This window comes from Xyrauchen texanus, chromosome 1, assembly GCF_025860055.1.
Source record: "Xyrauchen texanus isolate HMW12.3.18 chromosome 1, RBS_HiC_50CHRs, whole genome shotgun sequence".
NCBI lineage: Eukaryota > Metazoa > Chordata > Actinopteri > Cypriniformes > Catostomidae > Xyrauchen > Xyrauchen texanus.
In genome coordinates, this window is record NC_068276.1 from 25,886,172 (window position 1) to 25,905,770 (window position 19,599).

The following is a 19,599-nucleotide window of genomic DNA, read 5'->3' on the forward strand; positions in this document are numbered from 1 at the left end:
GTGTGTGTGTGTGTGTGTGTGTGTCGGGGGATGGGGGTGTGAGAGCATTCACACATAAGTGTTCCTTTTATTGATCTCCAAGAGCTCATGCACTTCGGACAGAATCGATTTTAATGTCACGGAAAAAGAAAATAGCACCAAGAATTAGCAAAATGTAATAGATTTATAAACTTCAGATCACTTCTTTAACATCACTTAAAGAAGTAAACATTCGTGGTAGTCTACTTTTAAAATTACACAATGCATAACAACATTTCACAATATTTAACATGTTAATTTAATAAGATATCTATCTGTTCAATACTATTTTTATATATTGCCCATAATAAACAAAAACTTCAGAGATAGAACTGAAGAGGACTCAGTTATTTCAGATGACCTCTTTCCGATAAACTTATTTCAATCCAATGAAACCGCGACATCTGCAGGCAGATAATTGCAACAACATGTGTAAAAGGGGGGTATAAAAGTTAAGCAACACAAATTACATTAAAGAAACATTTTATATAAGTTATACAGAGTCATAATAATTAAAGGGATAGTTCACACAAATATAGTTCACACAAACAAACGAAGAATTTTAGAAGAATGTTTCAGCAGCATAAAAGTAGTCCATACTTGGATAACTAGTGGTTTAACCTGTGTCTTCAGAAGCAAAATGATAGATGTGATTTATAGTAAAAAAAAAAAAAAGTGACTTAAGTATTGATCTGTTGACATGGATTTAAACATCGGAGTCATGTGGATTACTTTTATGCTGCTTTTATGTGTTTTTGGAGCTTCAAAGTTCTGGCCACAGTTCACTTGCATTGTATGGACATACACAGCTGAAATATTCTGCTAAAAATCTGTGTTTATGTTCAGCAGAGGAAAGAAAGTCTTATACATCTGGGATGGCCAGGGGGTGAGTAAATAATGAGAGAATTTTATTTTTTGGTGAACTATTCATTTAAATCACATATACACTAAATACTACATTTTTTATCATTATCAGTTGAAATATAATTGAAAATTACATCAGTTTGTTCAAAATATCTTGGCTTCTATTTGGAAATAATTTTTCAACTCTCTCCAAAAGACTTAAAATAAATTAAACAGGTGCATTTTCAGTTATCTTCCATACTAACTTGATGTACCATCTTATATGAAACCCCCTTCACTTGATCAATAATGCAATACAATCAATACTTGTAAGGTAGGCTATCATCCATAATTTGTTAAAAAATTATTATTATTATTATTTTAATGAACGCCCGTCCTCATGCAGCACTTCCACATCACGGAGTGGCGCTGTTGCTTTTCCGTTTGGACGACACTCAAGAGAAATCCGCCAAAGAAGAAAAAACGAGTGAAGAAAGAAAGGCGACAGCGCATGTTGTTGTTGTCACTGGCTGGTGCATTTGTTTGTCTGTCATCTGAAATCTATCTGTAGTCACACAGCAGACGTCTCTCTGCCCAAATGGATCCGAGCACGACCATTCTGCGGGTGAAGAGGAAGAGAGGCACCGATCCGGCGGACGCGCTGCTTCTAGCCTGTAAGCGGATCCGTCCGGAGGCCGCAGCGGTTCAGCCCAGTGATGAGAGCGAACCAGAACCGCAGGAGCCCAAGATAGAGAACTCTGTGTTCAAACTAGTGGCCACTGTGGCATCACAGGTAACGTGTTAATGACACCTGCTGTCAGTATTCAGAATAAATAATCTCAAGAGGTTTGTTACGCTGTATTAGCCTTTTACATGTAAATCGGAAACTACGTCACCACATGGTAAAGCTATTTCCGCTACGGCTTTGCGGCTACTACTTTTGTACACATTTAACTTGAATAACGCTTCTTACCACTTCTGTGTGGTTTGTTTTCAACGCTGCACTAATATAATGTTCACATAAATTATTTATCATCTTCCCGACTGATTCGGCTACTCGGGCTGCAGTCTCTTGAGTTTATATGCTCAAATGCAGCGCTGGTGTGATTTCTTCATCAGCTCCAGTGTCATTAACATAAATGAGAATCCTCACGTCACCATATCACCTTTACTCCCAGCACAGATGCAAAAATTCAACTGAACCTCTCATTAAACTCCCAAACATGTGAAGTGCAGCATAAATGTATAAGTAATCAAACTAATGAAACCAAGTCATTCTGTCACATTTATTTGACTATTTTCATCCATTTTATATATATATTATATAGGCTACACAATGTACATTGACCATCCCATTAACAGAGCAGCAATAGGAACTGTGCAATAAACAGTGCATTTTAAAATGATTATAACAATATTAATGTGTGCAAAGTGAAGCACTACATCATATTACAGTGTAGATTTACACAGGAACAACATTAGCTACATAAACTTCTCAAAATTATTAAAAACCACTAAACAGCCTATAGTCTCACGAAAGGGATTTTTCTGAACATTTCACAGCCATTGTTTCAATCTTTTATTTGTAGGGATAATAATGTTACTATCAAAAAAAATCTTATTTTAAAATTTGAATCATGTGCTGTGTAAAAGACAGATGTGGCTTCATGGCGTGAAATACAGAGTTTAATTAATATTATCCCGAATGACAAACATTAACTTTACTACACTCAGTTTTATGATGATGTCAGGAGCATGTTCATGAGTTGAAATATCAGACAGAGGGATGACAGAAGTGTCTTTGTTTATTAAAGTGTCCATGGTGCGATCAGACGTGATTTTCCCGGAGAATAATTTATTATCTAATTATTATAGTAATGTATTACCAGTGTAAGATCAGTAGCAGCAGGAGTATCTCCGTGAATATGCTGGATGGTCGCATTATGCCCTCAAAGTTGTCAGAATTATAATACAAATATTAATTAGCGCTCTGTAGAGCCGCGTTAAGTCAGATCAAACATTTACATGCTTTTTAATTTGTATTAAGACTTATATATTTAGCAGATCATGTTTGTTTCGATGGCTGTTGTTAATACCAGAAGTAAGTTTACCCTATGAGGGCCACCCCCGGAAGCAAGAAACGCTGAAGTTGTTTTCCGTGGTCCTTGATGATGCGGAATGACGTCAGCTTGTGAACCACAGTGGGCGAAAATGGCAACATGCCTGTCAAAATATAGAAGGCAACAGCGCCAACTTTTCATTGGCCTAAAGTAGATTGATAGGAGTATGATAGTTATTTGCCTACATGTGTTTAAGCATATGACCCATTGTAGGCCAAGTCTGTGATGACAGATAGATATAGAAAGATAGTTGAGAGTATATATATATATATATATATATATATATATATATATATATAAAATGTTTTAAATACAAATATCTTGCAATGTAAATGCTTGAAGTCTGTATAATTGATAGTTGGGATGTGCAAATCTACCAATTTGTATAATTGACTTGATTTGATTGGTTGTTTGAATGACTAGTCAGGGTTAAGGATAATAAAGTAGCATACAATTAGGCTCTATTGTTCACACGACCCTGATCAGTCATGTTTCATAGGGATATAGACATTATTCACGCTAGCGCCATCTTTTATTTTTTCTCTCCAGTTTGTCATGCGCAATTCCCACTACTTACTAGGTCCTCGAGGTGGTGTGGTTACTCACCTCAATCCGAGTGGCGGAGGACAAGTCTCAGTTGCCTCCACTTCTGAGACAGTCAATACGCGCATCTATCACTTGGCTCGCTGTGCATGACACTGTGGAGACTCCGCATGTGGAGGCTCATGCTACTCTCCGCGATCCACACACAACTTACCACGTGCCCCATTGAGAGAGAGAACACTAATCACGACCACGATGAGGTTACCCCATGTGACTCTACCCTCACTAGCAACCAGGCCAATTTGATTGCTTAGGAGACCTGGCTGGAGTCACTCCACACACCCTGGATTCGAACTCACGACTCCAGGGGTGGTAGTCAGTGTCAATACTTGCCGAGCCATCCAGGCCCCCATATCTTTTAATTGGAATGGCAACAAGGCTGTGAGTGATGGACTAACAGTCTCTTCATGGGCTGTACTGCAGTTTAAGGTGTTTTTGGATCGTTCAGCAGACAAAACATTGTTAAAATATCTGTCCAAGAACATTCAGTATACAAAGAACTCCAGACAACATGAGTTGTGAAAAATCAGACGTGATCTAGGAGCTTTATACCGTTTGTGCCATTGAAGAGACTGTACATCTATCCCTCACAGCCTCGTTGTCATTACCATTAAAAATCAAAGATGGTGCTGCTAGCATGAAAAGGGCCTAAACTGAGGTTAAGCGCAGCACTTCAACATAGCAACTAATGGATATTCAACAAAAATATAGGCTAAATAACTATTACATCTTATTGCACAAAACAATCAATATAAGAAAAGAAATAAGAGGCTCCAACACAGAGCGGTACAAAAATGTTGTGCACATCCTGAACGAAGAATGGCGCATTTCAATATAACCAGAACACTTGGGAATCTCAAGGTGATCCTCGCTGCACATTCAAAAGCACAGAACTGCAAGATAATGATGCGGGTAAACATGTAGTTCACAACATCAAGCCGTTTAATCCTTTTTTAGGCAAATATTTATTTAAGTAGTGTCTGAAACATCAGCAAAAGACTTCAATCTCTCCAAATCACTTCACAAATTCAGGAACCTTACAGCAGAGGATCTAACGTCCGACACTGATCGTCTTGTAATGAATTGTTGATGAGATGCTTTGATGGATGAAACAGCAGCGGTGCTTAAAGGAATATTCCGGGTTCAATGCAAGTTAAGCTCAATCGACAGCATTTGTGTCGTTATGTTGATTACCACAAAAATGTATTTCGACCCATCCCTCCTTTTCTTTTAAAAAGCAAAAATTGAGGTTACAGTCAGGCACTTACAATGGAAGTGAATGGGGCCAATTTGTGGAGGGTTTAAACAACAATGTGAAGCTCATAATTTTATAAAAGCACTAGCATTAATTATTCTGTTCAATCTATAGTATTAGTTTAGTTAAGTTGTAACGAGTTGTAAGGAGTAACGAGTCAAAAAAAATTGTTAATCAATATTATGCCACAAATGATGTTAATTGAGCTTAACATGTGTTGAACCTTGAATGTCCCTTCAAAGAGACTAAACTTCTTGCAGAACTTTTACTGTGCTGACTTATTCACTTTTAAGCACAGCAAGCTATAATCACACAAAAACACAATTAATTTGATAATTAAAACCTCCACCACTAAAAATATGAATGTTTGTAGTCAACAACACTAATTGACTAGTCTGTTATTAGATATCTAGTCAATTAGTCGACCACCGTGGCACATCCATAATTGTTAGAAAGATATTTTGGGAATGAAGGCCATTAGCAACGTCAGCTGATCTCACAATATTCTGAAAGATGAGCATTCGAAGACTACCACACAGGGAAAGATGCATGAATGAATAACTGATCACACCACACATGGATCATTATAGCTGCCTATCAAAGTCTCACACAGCATTTATATTTACAGGATGCTCCGGTACAGACACATGTCCGTGAGGCACTGGCACGGCCACGTCTAGCCCACCATGCCTTGCGTCCATCACAAGGAAGCGCTCAGAGGATCATAGGTGACCTGCGTAAGTGTCAAATGGAGCACCAGGCGAGAGGAACGATACCGGATCCTCTCCAGTCATCGGGCAGGACTGCCCACAGAGCCTGCTCCAGCCAGAGAAGGAGAGCAGACCAATGACAGCCAAACTGAGAGCCAAACTGAGAGCCATGACAGCTTGCCTTTGGGAGAAGTGCAAGTGTTTGATATTTTGCATGAGGATGATGATGTGAAGACGCCTGGCAAGGTAAAGCCATATCAAATGTGAACTTCAGGAATGGAATTTTTTTTTTAGAAAATAACACGTGGGTCTCAAGAAGCCCTCACTCTTAAATTTTCATTCTACTGTCTCTGCATCTTATTGGTTATTAATTTGCATTAAATGTTTTTTCAATGTTTTATCCTATTCCAGCTTAATATCCATAGAAAACTATAAATAAGCCATTTGAAGTTAGATTTCACCTAATAATAATTTCACCTCTGTGGTGCTATCAAAATATTGTCTAATTATTTTCTCTACTTTTGTGGAAATTTTGTGTTTTGCTCACAGATGATAAAGTAGAATTTGAACATTAGTTCATTTATTCTTTTCCCCAGACTGTGGTTTCTGATCCCGAGACGGTTTTGTGTAACTCTGTGAAGATGATTCGGGAGAAACTGAGTGTGTCGGGAGACGGTCTCGGTACTGAACATAGAGAGAAAGAGGATGATTATGTGTACGACTTGTACTACCAGGAGACAGTCACACCAGGCTGGATACAAGACATTCTGTCTGTTAGACCCTACACACAAGAGGGAGAGCTGGTTAGTAGAGTATCTCTCTCTCTTTAAGACACATTCCTACTTGTACTTTGTTCTGTGCATTAACTCATTTGATTGGGTGTTGGTTTTTTCTTGACAGGTACCTGATGAAGTGGCCTTGGAGGAAGAGGTGTATGAAGATGAGGATGATGAGAATGCTGAGAGCAACTGGAGAAATGACTACCCAGATGAGGGCAGTGAGGGTGAAAGTGATGCTGAAGAGCGTTTTGGAGGTCAGATATCTTTTTGTTATATAAGGGATAGATGAAAATTCCAAACATAAACTTTGATTCATTTTGACTTTCATAATTTACCCACCTATAATGTAATTCCAAACCTGTATGGCTTTCATTCTTGAGTGGAACACAAAGATTTTGCGCAGATTCACAGTCTCGGTCACCATTCACTTTCAGTGCATCTTTTTTCCATGAACGTGAATGTTGATGACATATTTTGTGTTCCACAGAAGAAACACACAAAGATTTGTAACAACATGAGTTTGAGTAAAAAGTGACTGAATTTTCATTTTTGGGTGAACTATCCCCTTAATCCCTGGTACCTTTTTCTGAAACTTACTAAAGCTCTAGATATTGCTGCAAACCTATAAATAAACCAAATGGCTTCTTGACATCATAATAGCTTGTAATGTAAAATAATGAGATCTTCATAATTACAAAGCAGGCTACAAATATGGAAATTCACAGAAATATTAGTTCACACTTTTATATAAAATCTATTTAATGCATATGTCAGAATTTTCAAAGCTCTGTGATTTTTTTTTTATTTGCATCAGCAATTGCATTTTACAGTATAATGTTATGGTTTTCTTCAGGTTGCTGGAGTGAAGAGCACTCTTACAGCAGGAGGAGCTGGGAACACTACCAGCGGGACATGATGGAAGAGCTAGACCATGACAACGATGATAATGAGGAAAGAGAGTATTCTGATTCTGACTGAGTGCCTCTGTGTGTGTGGTCATGAGCATGAGAGAGGCCATTTTTACAGAGTTGTATTGAGTGAAGCTTGTATGTTCTTCTGTCAAAAGTGAATGTGTGTGGTAGCCCCATGTGCGTATATTTGCGTGGGTTGCTTTGAATCGTGTGTTAGTGAGATGAGTGACTATTTGCGACCGTTTGATGTGATGGCGAGAAAGTTGGTGTGATGATTTGAGTTTGTGTAAGCGTGGGGTGCTTTGTGTTGTTGATTATGTGTGTAGTGTTTGTAAGTTCCCCATATCCAAGGGGTGTAAAACAAAATGCCTGTAAATATGTAGATGTGTATAAAAAAAAATAAAGACTTCCGAATTAAACTGAATCTCATGCATTAATTCACACCAAAACAAATGTATGCCCAGTAAAAAAATCTTTTATTGATATTCTTTAAAATAAATAATGAACATTTGCATTAAAAAGAAATATATAGTTTAAGCTGTTGAGTGTGTTTCATCGTGCTACAAGGTAAACATTTATCAGAGTTGACTCCTGAAATCACATCTGGACCTGGATCCTGAGTTCAACTGGAATTTTAACGAGGAAAGTTTATTGCTTGTTTGACCAATGGACAATTAAAAACATATTTGACACATGGAACAATTAAAGTGTAATTTTTCATGACCCTTTCAACAGTGAGATAATTTGACAAACACTGATTAAAAAAGAAGCATAGATCACAACCTCAAAACACTGGGAGTGAGCTTCTGGACTTTTCCACACATAGCTTCTGCCAATTTTTCAATATTTTAAAAGCAAAAAATATATGAGAATTTTTTATTTTGCACCTGGATTTTACAAATGCATTGGCACAATCCTTTATTTTAAAACTGAAAGTTGTGGAATACCTCATTTTTGGGGGGGAATAAATGGGTTTAAACCCAGACTGGTATTCCCTGACAAATGTTTATATTTTTAATTCACGTTCATGAGCAGCCCAGTTAAAGTAAAGCTAACAGCAGTTCTTTCACGTCAGTACAATCACCTTCCCTCTAAAAATCAGTTAAATAAATAAACTGATGTCTGAATTTTAAAAACTAGATTCTAAAAATCATGTTAGATAAAAACAGGAAATGTTACATTACATAAATATCTAATGAGCTAATAAGATCTAATTAAATTATTGGCCGTGTACACAATATCACACGCAATCTATTGCATCTTGCCCAGGTGATCTTCCCATCATTTGGAGAGTCCATGCACTGTGAACCAAAGATTTTAAGTAGGACCTTGATGTCATTCCAAATGGTTCATAAGTTAATATTCCTAATAATCCGTGACCTCTGTGAAAACCTTTTATAATAAAGAGAAATTCAATGCAGTGAGTGACATTAAGAGTGCATCTGTGTGCTAAAGACTGTGGAAGATCTTTTTCCCTTATCTTCAAAATGTCCTTTGGGTCAGAAGCGTGTAAGTATTCTGATGAATAGTGTTTTATTCACTTGTGTCCATCTCAGTGAGCACACAAAAACAGGAGAACTGGGTGAAACGAGTGATGGCACCTGTGTGTATGAAAAACAAGTCTTTGTTATTTAGTCATTTTGTTTCGGATTCAGTGAAATAAAATGAAAGTATGATATTGCAAAGAATCATTTTCATAATTTTTATTTTTGTCTTGTTTTCCATAAAGCAATATTTATATATTTACTTGACAAGCAAAATAGTATAATATATTACATCTTGTTTGCAGAGAAATCTGACAATGGGGTCAGAATTATTTGCTTATCAAGTAAATTTGTCTAGTTTTAAGAAAACACCAATTAAGAGAATGTTTTTTTGCATAGCAGTTATAAAGGCTGTGGCACTTACGTAGTAGTTTAGTTATGAAGGGTGGGCGCTTGGATTCTGGAAGATAGATACCCAAGAAATAAACAGGCACTCCAGAGAGGGCAATAGCAATTCCAATGAGTGAGTTGAGTGTGTCAGAATAAATTGGAACAGCCACCAGGAACACAACACACATGCAGAAGATGATGGGATAAGCCAGACTCAACTGCTCACACACATGAATGGAGGAGAAGAGAAAGAAAAATCATTATTAAAAAAAAAAAAAAAACACAACATTTAATATGCTTTTTAAACTGCACCCGATTGTAAGAGGAGTAATCCTTTTAGAAAGTAACTGACAAAACAAAGCTCATCTTCAAACTGTTGTTTCTACCCTCCCCTTCAGAAAGATAGTTACTCAAATTTCTGAAGCAGTCTCAACTAACCAATTTCTAGCGCAATATAATAGTGTAGCTGTTTGGAACAGGCTTTATTTTGGTGGAGTAAATCTGTATCATCTGTACTGCCTGGCTCACCTTAAGTGGACGATGTCTGTCTGGCTCCTTCCAGCGAAGGTAGATCTGCCCGGCAATGGACAGGCCGACAAAAAACCAGTAACTGAAGCTGTAATAGTTAATCAGCTGGAAAACATCCTCTACAGTAAGATAGATTAGAGCCATGGCGCACTGCAAACAGAAACAACAACCTTCGGTCAACGATCTTAAAGCTAAAGTGTGCATATTTTTGGTTAAAATACATTTTGTCTTCTTATCCCAGCTTAATATGTGGAGACAGCTATAAGTCATTTGTAAGAGTAGACAATGTGGCACTATCAAAACATTCCTCTGTTTATTTGAGCATCTTCACACAGCAACATGTGCGGTCAACCAATGATGTGAGTTGGGGATGGGGCCATCTATTTTACCAATGGTAGATTTGGGGGGTGTTCAAGAATCTTTTTGAAAGTGTTCCCTCAAAAATTACACACTTTAGCTTAAACAAATCAACTTGTTTTGGCATTCAACATGCATTCTTTCCAAGTCGATCCAAAAAACAAAACAAAAAAAAACACTTTTGCAAAAATAATTACTCCAATCACAATATATATATATACACTTTTAAATTGCTTTGATAAAGTGTCTGCTAAGAACATCAATATTTGTAAAGCTTTTTTTTTTACTATGCACGTCATTTAAAAGCAGCTTTACAGAAAATCATGGTCACTCACCATCATACAATATCATAACTTAATGTCTTTAAAGCCACCAGTGAATAGCTTTATAGATTTTTTATTTATTTATTTAAAATCACAGCATATCATATGATAATGAGACAATGTTATGATTAATTTGAGTATTGAGTGACTTATGATTAACTGTAAGGACATTTAGAGGAACTTACATTAAATAGCAGAGCAGGAACTGGTGTGAATCTCTCCACGTGAATCATGGACAAAGTGTCTGGGAGATGACCTTCCCGAGCTCCTACAAAGAACAACCTGCAGCACAGAGAGATTCCCTGTTTAGCTAAATGTATCACAGTCCTGGATCTATCATAAGCACTGACAAATAAGCTCCAATTTCATATACTTGCACATAGCTGACGTAAAATGTAATTAAATGTTTCATAAATATCGTAATAAAAGACCATACATCGTGAGACACATAAAAGAATGAACACAATAAACAAGTGCCATAAACATAAATGGGAATGTAAACACTCATGCATCTGAATTCACATCTGCATTGTATATATTTTTCCCAACACTCCCAAAAATCCTCAACAATCCTCAGATCCCATTATCCTACACATGGAATAGTGGCAGGCACCCCCCTCAGGGTCATTACCAGAAAGCAGCTCCAGATGGTGTGAGCAATTGAGAAGCTCCCTATAAAGACTTAACTAAAGCTTTGTTCCTTCTCTAGGAGGTTAACACCAGTCATTAAGAATAAACTTGAGGAACGAAGCAGAAATTCAAATGGAATAATAAAACCATAAAGCCAGTGGAATTGAAGTGGGCCATTTTCATAGTGGTTTATATGAACAAATGTCCTAGATTGTCTCCTTCTACAGGAATATTATAGAAAAGACTTAAGTACATTTATATGTTCCATTACGGTATGTAAAAATGTCAAGCATCAGACTGACCTGGACGCAGCGATGATGGAAGCGTTAAGTCCACCATAACATGACAAAGCAACCGCAATGGGGATGGTCCAACTCATCACTCCCAGGGTGTGGTCTGCAAATGTCTGAGGTAAGATTTGGAAACATTAGACATTAATGCACAATATAGACTGTTAAAACAAAAAAGATGATTTTAGAGGTATACCTTACACTGGAGCCCGTTATGATAACACCGAGGTCTATAAACTCACCACAGCAACAGCGTCGCTGGCAAGGATGGCACTCATGTCAAGCACAGCGTAGTAGGCCACATTCGTGAGGATGTAGATGATCGTAACAATCGGCATGGAGATTGCAATGGAGAGGGGAAGGTTCCTGGTTCATGCATGACAGGATGTGTTAGCCATCTTAACAAAACCTAGTTCGCATATCTTTGCAATAGAAACTAGGGGTTATCTTTGTTTTATAGATTCCATTAACTCCTGGTATTAGCATCCATCTCGGGTAATGCAGCCACACAAAATGCCACAATTGGAGATTGGAGAAGTCAGAAACGCATGTGATCACATTGCAGTTCTAGTGAAATGTGTCCAGATTCATCTCAGACTACTTTTAAAAATCACCTACTCACCCATCAATCAACCATTCCACCAAAACAAGGGTTTTAAACTCTGTTGATGAATTATCGCTTTAAAAGAAAATAACCATCCAATCGAAAAACATCAGAGGTGTAAACGGCCGAAACAGTGGAAGAGTACCTTTCAGGGTTCTTAATCTCTTCTGTGACAAAGTTAAGAGTGTCCCAACCGGAGTATGAGAAAAGAGCAGAGTACAACGCCAAAGCGATATCTCCTGGGTCACGAGAAGAGCCTTGGAAAGAATCCTCAAAGTTCATTGTGAAACCTGTGTGAGAAACATTGCAAAAATTACAGTTATGTTCAGCAGCTCTTTAACACCAAATATAGTCTTGAGTTGTCAACAAGAGCAACTAGAATTTATTAAAGCCTTAGGCATGATCTCAATTTGATGAATTCCCTTTTAGCATAAATTAAGGAGCAATCTTTGAAAAGTTTGAAAAATATATAGAAGTCATGACTCTTACCTTGGCACAGTTTGACCATCCCAGTGATTATAATGACGATGAGGGCCAACACTTTAGCATATGTGAACACATCCTGCACTCTGGTACCCCACTTAACATAAGCAGCATTAATAAAGGTCAGAAGGCCTGAAAAAGCATGAATAGTAAATATGTTAAGATAAGAATAAGTGATTCACAAGTAAACTGAACGCACAATGAATGACAACAAGACAAATGCCACTATGTTTTTGATTTTTAACAAAAACATTGGTTGCATAACAAGTTATTTGATAGGACAGTAATTAACCATTTAATGCATACAATGGGCCTTTAGTAGCCCTGGACCTCATTCCATTTAGTATTCTTCAAACTCTCTCTTCTGAATGGTGTAAAAAAATTAAATAAAGCCAAAATTGAAAAAAAACAAATATATATATATATATTTATATAATTACTTAATTATAAAACATGTGTAGGGTCAATAAAAACATGATATATGTAATAGTGATGCTTTTTGCGCTTCCATATATAATATGTTTATGATCTTAATAAGTTTACAAATCACAGGATATATTTTTTTTTTTATTACAAAACAAATGAGTACTATATTCATTCAAAGGACTATCACGTTGATTTTCTGTGCAACAACGGTGAATTATCAGTATTCAATATGCATGTACACACATATTATTCATGCCATTTCTTTCTCAAGTTGGCGATGATGTTTTCAGTGTTTGACTTGATTTACATTTGACATTGCCATTTAATGAAGCAGCAATGTGGAAGAAAACTATAGCAAGTACAACAAATGAACAGTAGGATTTAGCGATTGTAATATGAAATGATGTTAGTTGAGCATCTATTCAGACTCAATGAGAGCCTGAGAAATACAGGCTTTTTTCATTTCTCATTTCTCATTTAATTTCTCATGAAATTTCAGTGTGGAAATAATGAATCCTGTTCTATATTTGTTGCATCATCTCTTTGATATCTCTTTGATATCTGAAAAATAAAACTGTCAAAAATGTTTCGCTATCTGGGCATTTTTTAGATCCATTTGTGATAGATATGTGCAGGGCTGCTAATGACCAGAGTGTGTAAAATGTTTGGCGAAACACCCAATCATTTAAGGGTTAAAAAGTTATTAGTAAAAGGGATTAGTGGGGCATTAGTGAAGTTATAGTCACTTTCACACATACAGCCCTTTACAGAAAATTACCTGCAAGGTCATGCGTGAACTCGCCCTTTTCAAAAATACTGGTAAAATTTGTACAGACTATTTCCCTGAATGAGAAGTTGTAACATTACCAGAAAAGTTCAATAAGACTAATGATTTGAGCACATACGAGGTCAAGACACGCTGACGTAAGACGGAGATGATTCAGTAACTCTGGAGCTCAAAAAATAACATATTTTAGAGCAGACCATAGTGTATAATGCTCCACGACTCAAATGTGAAGTCATATGGAGAGCAGCCAATGGAAAAGGACCGTGGGCGGTCACAACACTGGACCACGAAGAAATGGAGATGGAAAACAAGCGATCAAAGTGGAAAAATTATTTAACGCCACTCACTTTAAACTCGCATCAGTCTCAACTCCCCACACATGAATGCACCCAAATGCCCTCGGTCCATTTCTTTTCTTTTGAGACTTGGAAAAGGGTACTAGGGACATAAACGGCAGCACACAAGTACATCCATGTTTGTTTACATTTGTCAGGCGTCTCAGAACGGGGGCGTGTGTATCCACGTGAATTTGTGATCGGATTGACTTGGGAGCTGGAGTGATACAAAGTAGTTTAGTGTGTGATGCCCATTTACTTGGTAAATGTATGATACCTACTATTTTTAAATTCCATTCAGATTTGAGAAGTGGTATATTGCAAACCAGCCTAAAACCGTAAAGAAATGTATTGGTTGGGGGGGGTCTGGGTAGCTCAGCAAGTAAAGACGCTGACTACCACACCTGGCGTCACAAGTTCGAATCCAGGGCGTGCTAGAGTGGTAGAGTCACATTGGGTTAACCTCCTCATGGTCGCTATAAATGTGGTTCTCGCTCTCGGTGGGGCGCGTGGAGAGTTGTGCATGGATCCACACACACGGTAGGTTTCCGTGGTAACGCACTAAACAAGCCAATGCACGGATTGACGTCTCAGACACGGAGGCAACTGAGATTCGTCCTCCACCACCCAGATTGAGGTGAGTCACTATGCCACCACGAGGACTTGGAGCGCATTGGGAATTCCAAATTGGGGAGAAAGAAAAAAAAAAAAGATAAGGAATGTATCGACTGAAAATTACAAACTACATCTCAGAGTTAAATGGCATTTTGCTGCCGGTGTGTGAATGGTCGCAAAAAGGAAAAGACAGAAAACACTGAATAGCAGATGTGGTACAATTACAAGTTAAGGCAATCCAATGATTTTACAGCAATTTACCAGGTAGCATGTGTGAAAATAGCTTATGATAATTGTCATAGCAATAGCAATGTTTGTTATTTAGAGTGGCATGTGTAATAGAGCAGAGAATGAGGTGGGTAAAGGTATCCAAGTGAAACAGGTATGGGAGGAGAGGCACCACAGAATCAGAAGAACTGGCTCCCTGGCCTGAACTCAAAAACAAATTATTCATTAACTGCCCTGTGACATTTTTCAAGTTAGGCCTGAATGTGTTTTGGCAGTTTATCAAACCTCAGGGTGAGAAAGAAGAGAGAGTAGAAAAGAAGGAAAGACAACAAGGTGAAGTTAAAAGGCTGATTCTTAGTAAACCCATCAAGAAAATGTCCTGGTCATATTTAACTGCAAATCAATACAATAGAGAACATGGAGGGACCACTAGGAGTTTTGCATTGTGACATTATTTTCTGAACACCCAAGCACATCTTATTCCCTCAATTCTCATTACCATAACATGTCTGAATGTTTTACTTCTACTGTTCCATTGTCTTATTAGTGTATTACAGTAAAAATATGCTTTTGTACATTTTTATTAAAATCAGCAAAAGTGAAGTTGTATAAATACTTTATGTATAAATAGTTGACATTCGAAATATTTTTTTTTTTTCACATTGCAGAAATTAGAATATCATAATGACCATCTTTTTTTTTTCATTGTGGTAATAAGAATTGGGGTAAAAAACAGCATAGCTATCATCAACATAATGTCACAATGGTCCAAAAATGGGCTTTCTTTATGCATAATATAATTTCTTATTTGTTTTCTTTAATTTTGGAGTAAAATAATACCAGGGTTGCATTTCCCAAAAGCATCGTGAATCTAAGTAGATCATAGAAACCACTGAATGAATGAACGAATGCTTTAAACAGTGAGCAGGGGACTCCTCAACCACCACCAGTGTGCAGTATCCACCTGGATGATGCGACGACAGCCATAGTGCGCCAGTACACTCACCACACACCAGTTAGTGTCCTGGGATTTTTAATGACCTTTTTACAGTATAGTGTTCCAATCACTACACTGGGGCATTAGGACCTACACAGTCCGCAGGGTGAGCACCCCCTGCTGGACTCCCTAATACCTCTGGAGCCAGCTTGCAATGCTTTTGGGAAAAGCAGCCCAGGACATTTACTTGACAGGTTTCATGAGAATCACCCAAAAAATGTGTCAGCAGAAATTGGAAAACTAAAGGGTGCAGCAGCTATAGCAGGTACACAGCATACGGTGTTGTGCAAGATCCTTGAGAAACATTAAAACTGGTGAATGTTTTAGGGGAAAATAAAACTTAACTAACTTACATTTTAAATCCTAAATGCAGCATTTGAGGGAACCTCATCTTAACCTGTTAAGAACATATCCAGTACACATTTCAGCCCAAAATCAAAAGAAAATAAAAAATTATATTTTGCATTAGGAAAATGAAGCCCATAAAAATATAAATTTTCTTTAAGGTTTTGCAAAAAAAAAATGATACAAGTATATTGAGGTAGAATTTGTCCTTCTGCCTTAATTTATGCTGATTTACATAAAATTATGCTACAGTATTTTTATTACAATTTTAAGGGAACATTCTTAATTGTCATTGAAATGTCGTCACAAATTATGTCACAATGCAAAAATAATGTTAATGGTCCAAAAAAAAATAAATAAAATACTTCTATAAATATAAATAAAGCTCCCTCACAGTATTGTATATATAAACAAAGCCCTATATTTAAATAAAGACCTACAAATAAAGTTAACTTACATAGACAGGCTGCAGCAATGAGGCGAGAAGCAGAATAGGGGGGCTCGCAGGTGGGGAAGAGCGGCTGAACCAAGTAGTTGGCAAAAGTGATGGCAATAACAGCCTGACTCGTCGGTTCAATGATGAGTAGCGACGTCCACAGACGTATAAACGCTACGAAGCCTCCGAAGGACTCAAGGATATAGGCATAGCTGGCACCTGACTTTGTGACGGTTGTGCCCAGCTCAGCGTAACAGAGAGCTCCCACCACTGAGAAGATGCCACCGATTGACCAGATGACTAGAGACATTCCGTAGGAGGAACTGTAGAAGAGAACCCCCTTGGGCGACACAAAGATGCCCGAACCAATCATGTTACCCACGATGAGGCTGATGCCGTTCATAAGCGAGATTTCCTTTTTGAGCTGCATGCTCTCTCTGGGCTTTGAGGGGGCTGGAGAACCCTCAGGTTTGCCGTTCAGTTTAGTGGATTCTGTGTTCTTTTCCATCCTGTCCACAGGCCTGTGTGTTGGTGCTCAGAGAGGGCCCTCACTGGTCTTATCCAACCTGATGGTGACCAGAAGAATGAATGTTATACAAGGAACAATATTATCTTTGGCTTAAAAAGAAAACGTTCACACAAAAATGAAAATTCTGACAACATTTACTCACCCTCATGCAGTTCCAAATACATAAGACTTCCTTTGTACTGCAGAACAAAAAAGGGGGAAGTTTAAAGGAAGTCCCGTTTACTGCTTTCAATGCAGTGACACAATTTAAAGCTTAAAAAAAGGCCCCAAAAGTGTCAAAAGTAGTATCAAAGTCTTCTGAAGGCATATGATACATTTGGAAAGAAACAACACTGAGTGGACTACTTTGATGACACATTTGGGTCCTTTAATCTTTTAAGTGAGTCACTATCAACTGCCACTATATTGAAATCAGCAAACGGGACATACAATTCCTCCTTTTGTGTACCACAGAAGAAAGAAAGTCATTAGAGTTTTGAACAACATGAGGGGGATTACAATTGATGACAATTATTTTTAGTTGTGGATGAGCTAATGATTTAAAACTAGAGGAACATAAAGATGTTAGGAAGGGTCACATTCTGAATAGGTGTATCCACATTACTGCATAGTGCATAGTAATGTACCAAACATTTAATTAAAGTCACAACAGGCCTCCAATGTCATGTGATGGTGTGAAGTCAGTACAGGTTAGTGTCGTAAGTGTATTACATACATGCAAAAAGTGCTCTAACTAATTGACGAAATGCTTGTGTGAGGATTGCATCACAAAGATGATGTCAACATGAAAGTATTTCTTGGGTCAAAGATTTCACAACCCTTCGATGTGGCCCCTTTTCAATCAGAACCTGAAAATGTATCATATGTACACTTCAATGCAAGTTTAATCAGGGACTATGTGGGTTTCTAAATGAGAAATCACTGGTTTAGTCCTGGCGCTTGCTGTTTGTTGACCCTGTATAAATGATTAGGCACACTGTGTCCTGCTGTCATCTCTTCTACTGTTAAGAGCCTGTACTACATTCTTTAGACCATTTGGACTTGCACCACTCATTTGAACATAAATCATCTTAAAATGGCCATTACCCTAAGTGCATTTCAAAAACAAACTGTTCCGTCCTTGATACTGTCTTTCTGACGCCAGACAGTTTAAATACATTATATAGCCAGCAATTGTAAAACGATCACTGGTGCATTTTAGGTGAACTGTCCCTTTAAGGACCGGAAGACCCAATGGCATCGATTTGTTACATTAACAAATTTTTGAAGTTGTTTGTTTATTGCATTTTTTTTATTCCTTGTAAAGCGTTTTTCCACAGTGGAAAATGTAGTACATGTACACACAACCATACTTTTCAGCATCTCGCAGTGGGCTGTTCACAAAAAGTTCAACTGAATTTGTCAGCACAGGATAGCAATAAATAACCTCGATAATCCTCGTTTTTGCATTTCGTTTTATTTTAGGCTGTGCTTGTGAAATAAATGCATCAATTGTAAACACACAGGCGTCTATTAAACCAAATACAGAGCAAAAACAACTAGTTTCAATCCACAATTTTACAACCAATTTGGCACCCCCGTCAAAACAAGTTGATGTTTGGCAGCCGTATCGAGACACATCAGAGGCGCGTTCAGCTGAAGAAAAGAAAGGTTTGGGTATACACAAAATATTATATATGACGTGACATCGACTGATACAGAAGTTAATTAAAACACTGACGTCGGACACTAAATTACGATGCATTAAGAGATGAAATTCTGATTATATCCCTTTAAAGATATCAGCGGTTCATCAAAACAACCCCGTCGACGTTTTTTGTTTTTAAAACTGCAGTCTGTCCTGCTGGTTAGATTTTGGATTGATGATGAGCTAGTATTGTTCATATTAACAATTGCATTTCTCTGACAGCTTCTATGCCGAATAACTGTAATAAATTAAAGGCATTTTTTTAGGGATGAGATGCGACATCCTGTTTTTCTAACGAAGAGGGCAGCAGAACACCCCACACGGTCACTGCGTACATTAACGCACTATTATTTGCCCTGCACTGAACGTATACATTTAATACATTCTGGGCATTTATGAGAAATGACAAGATACTAGCATTATAACAGGACAATGTCTAATTCTCGTGTATTTAGACGATAACCCTGGCCAGTCATTCTTCTCCTTTAAGCGTAATGTTACAGGATAAAATCCTTACCTTGTTGTGTCCTCTGCTTATCGTCTTTGTACAAGTGGTAACATGAGCAGACAGGACAGCATCTTAAAGAACTACAGAAACGGGGGGCGCGCGCAAGCTACTAACTGAGTCACGTGATACCGGTAAATTTGATGTCACGTGGGTGTCTCTGCGAATCAGACCAACCCTGTTCGACTCCCTGCTACCATGAAGACAAGAAATAGACCCATTTAAAAGTTTGTTTTTATACTATATATCGTATAAACAAGCGTTAAGAATTATACACGTAGCACACACAAAAACAAACTTTTTAGAATTAGAATATATAAAAGAAAGTGGTACTTTTATTCACCAAAGTGGCAATCAACTGATCACAATTTATAGTCAGGA

At 37.6% G+C, this 19,599-nt stretch overlaps 2 protein-coding genes across 3 annotated transcripts; one reads left to right on the plus strand and one right to left on the minus strand.

The window, feature by feature from the left end:
• The first annotated feature begins 1,344 nt into the window (after window positions 1-1,344).
• On the plus strand, window positions 1,345-7,648 carry LOC127649149 (probable RNA polymerase II nuclear localization protein SLC7A6OS). Its single transcript, XM_052134119.1, is given in 6 exon segments — window positions 1,345-1,654; window positions 5,468-5,578; window positions 5,580-5,795; window positions 6,146-6,352; window positions 6,450-6,582; window positions 7,182-7,648. Coding segments are annotated over 6 exon segments (987 nt in total). The 5' UTR covers window positions 1,345-1,459; the 3' UTR covers window positions 7,307-7,648.
• A 54-nt stretch (window positions 7,649-7,702) lies between these two features.
• On the minus strand, window positions 7,703-19,272 carry LOC127647575 (Y+L amino acid transporter 2-like). 2 transcript variants are annotated; one of them, XM_052131912.1, is made up of 11 exons: window positions 19,231-19,272; window positions 17,169-17,205; window positions 16,519-17,063; window positions 12,335-12,460; window positions 11,991-12,135; window positions 11,484-11,607; window positions 11,254-11,357; window positions 10,507-10,603; window positions 9,642-9,791; window positions 9,148-9,331; window positions 7,703-8,840 (listed from the first exon to the last, which is right to left on the minus strand). In XM_052131912.1, the coding sequence occupies exons 3-11, from the start codon at window positions 17,003-17,005 to the stop codon at window positions 8,773-8,775; spliced, it is 1,485 nt and encodes a 494-aa protein (XP_051987872.1). In that variant the 5' UTR covers window positions 17,006-17,063; window positions 17,169-17,205; window positions 19,231-19,272; the 3' UTR covers window positions 7,703-8,772. The 2 variants fall into 2 exon arrangements, with proteins under 2 accessions (XP_051987872.1, XP_051987865.1); XM_052131905.1 differs by lacking the exon at window positions 17,169-17,205 and having other exon boundaries at window positions 19,231-19,257.
• Window positions 19,273-19,599: the final 327 nt, after the last annotated feature.

Excerpts from the sequence above, each read along its gene's own strand:
- LOC127647575 (XM_052131912.1), bottom strand. The coding sequence starts at position 17,005 with ATGGAAAAGAACACAGAATCCACTAAACTGAACGGCAAACCTGAGGGT. Across the intron at positions 12,461-16,518 it reads CATTGCTGCAGCCTGTCTAT|GCCTTCTGACCTTTATTAAT; the intron begins GTAAGTTAACTT and ends ATGCTTTTTCAG. Across the intron at positions 11,608-11,990 it reads GAGATTAAGAACCCTGAAAG|GAACCTTCCCCTCTCCATTG; the intron begins GTACTCTTCCAC and ends TGCATGAACCAG.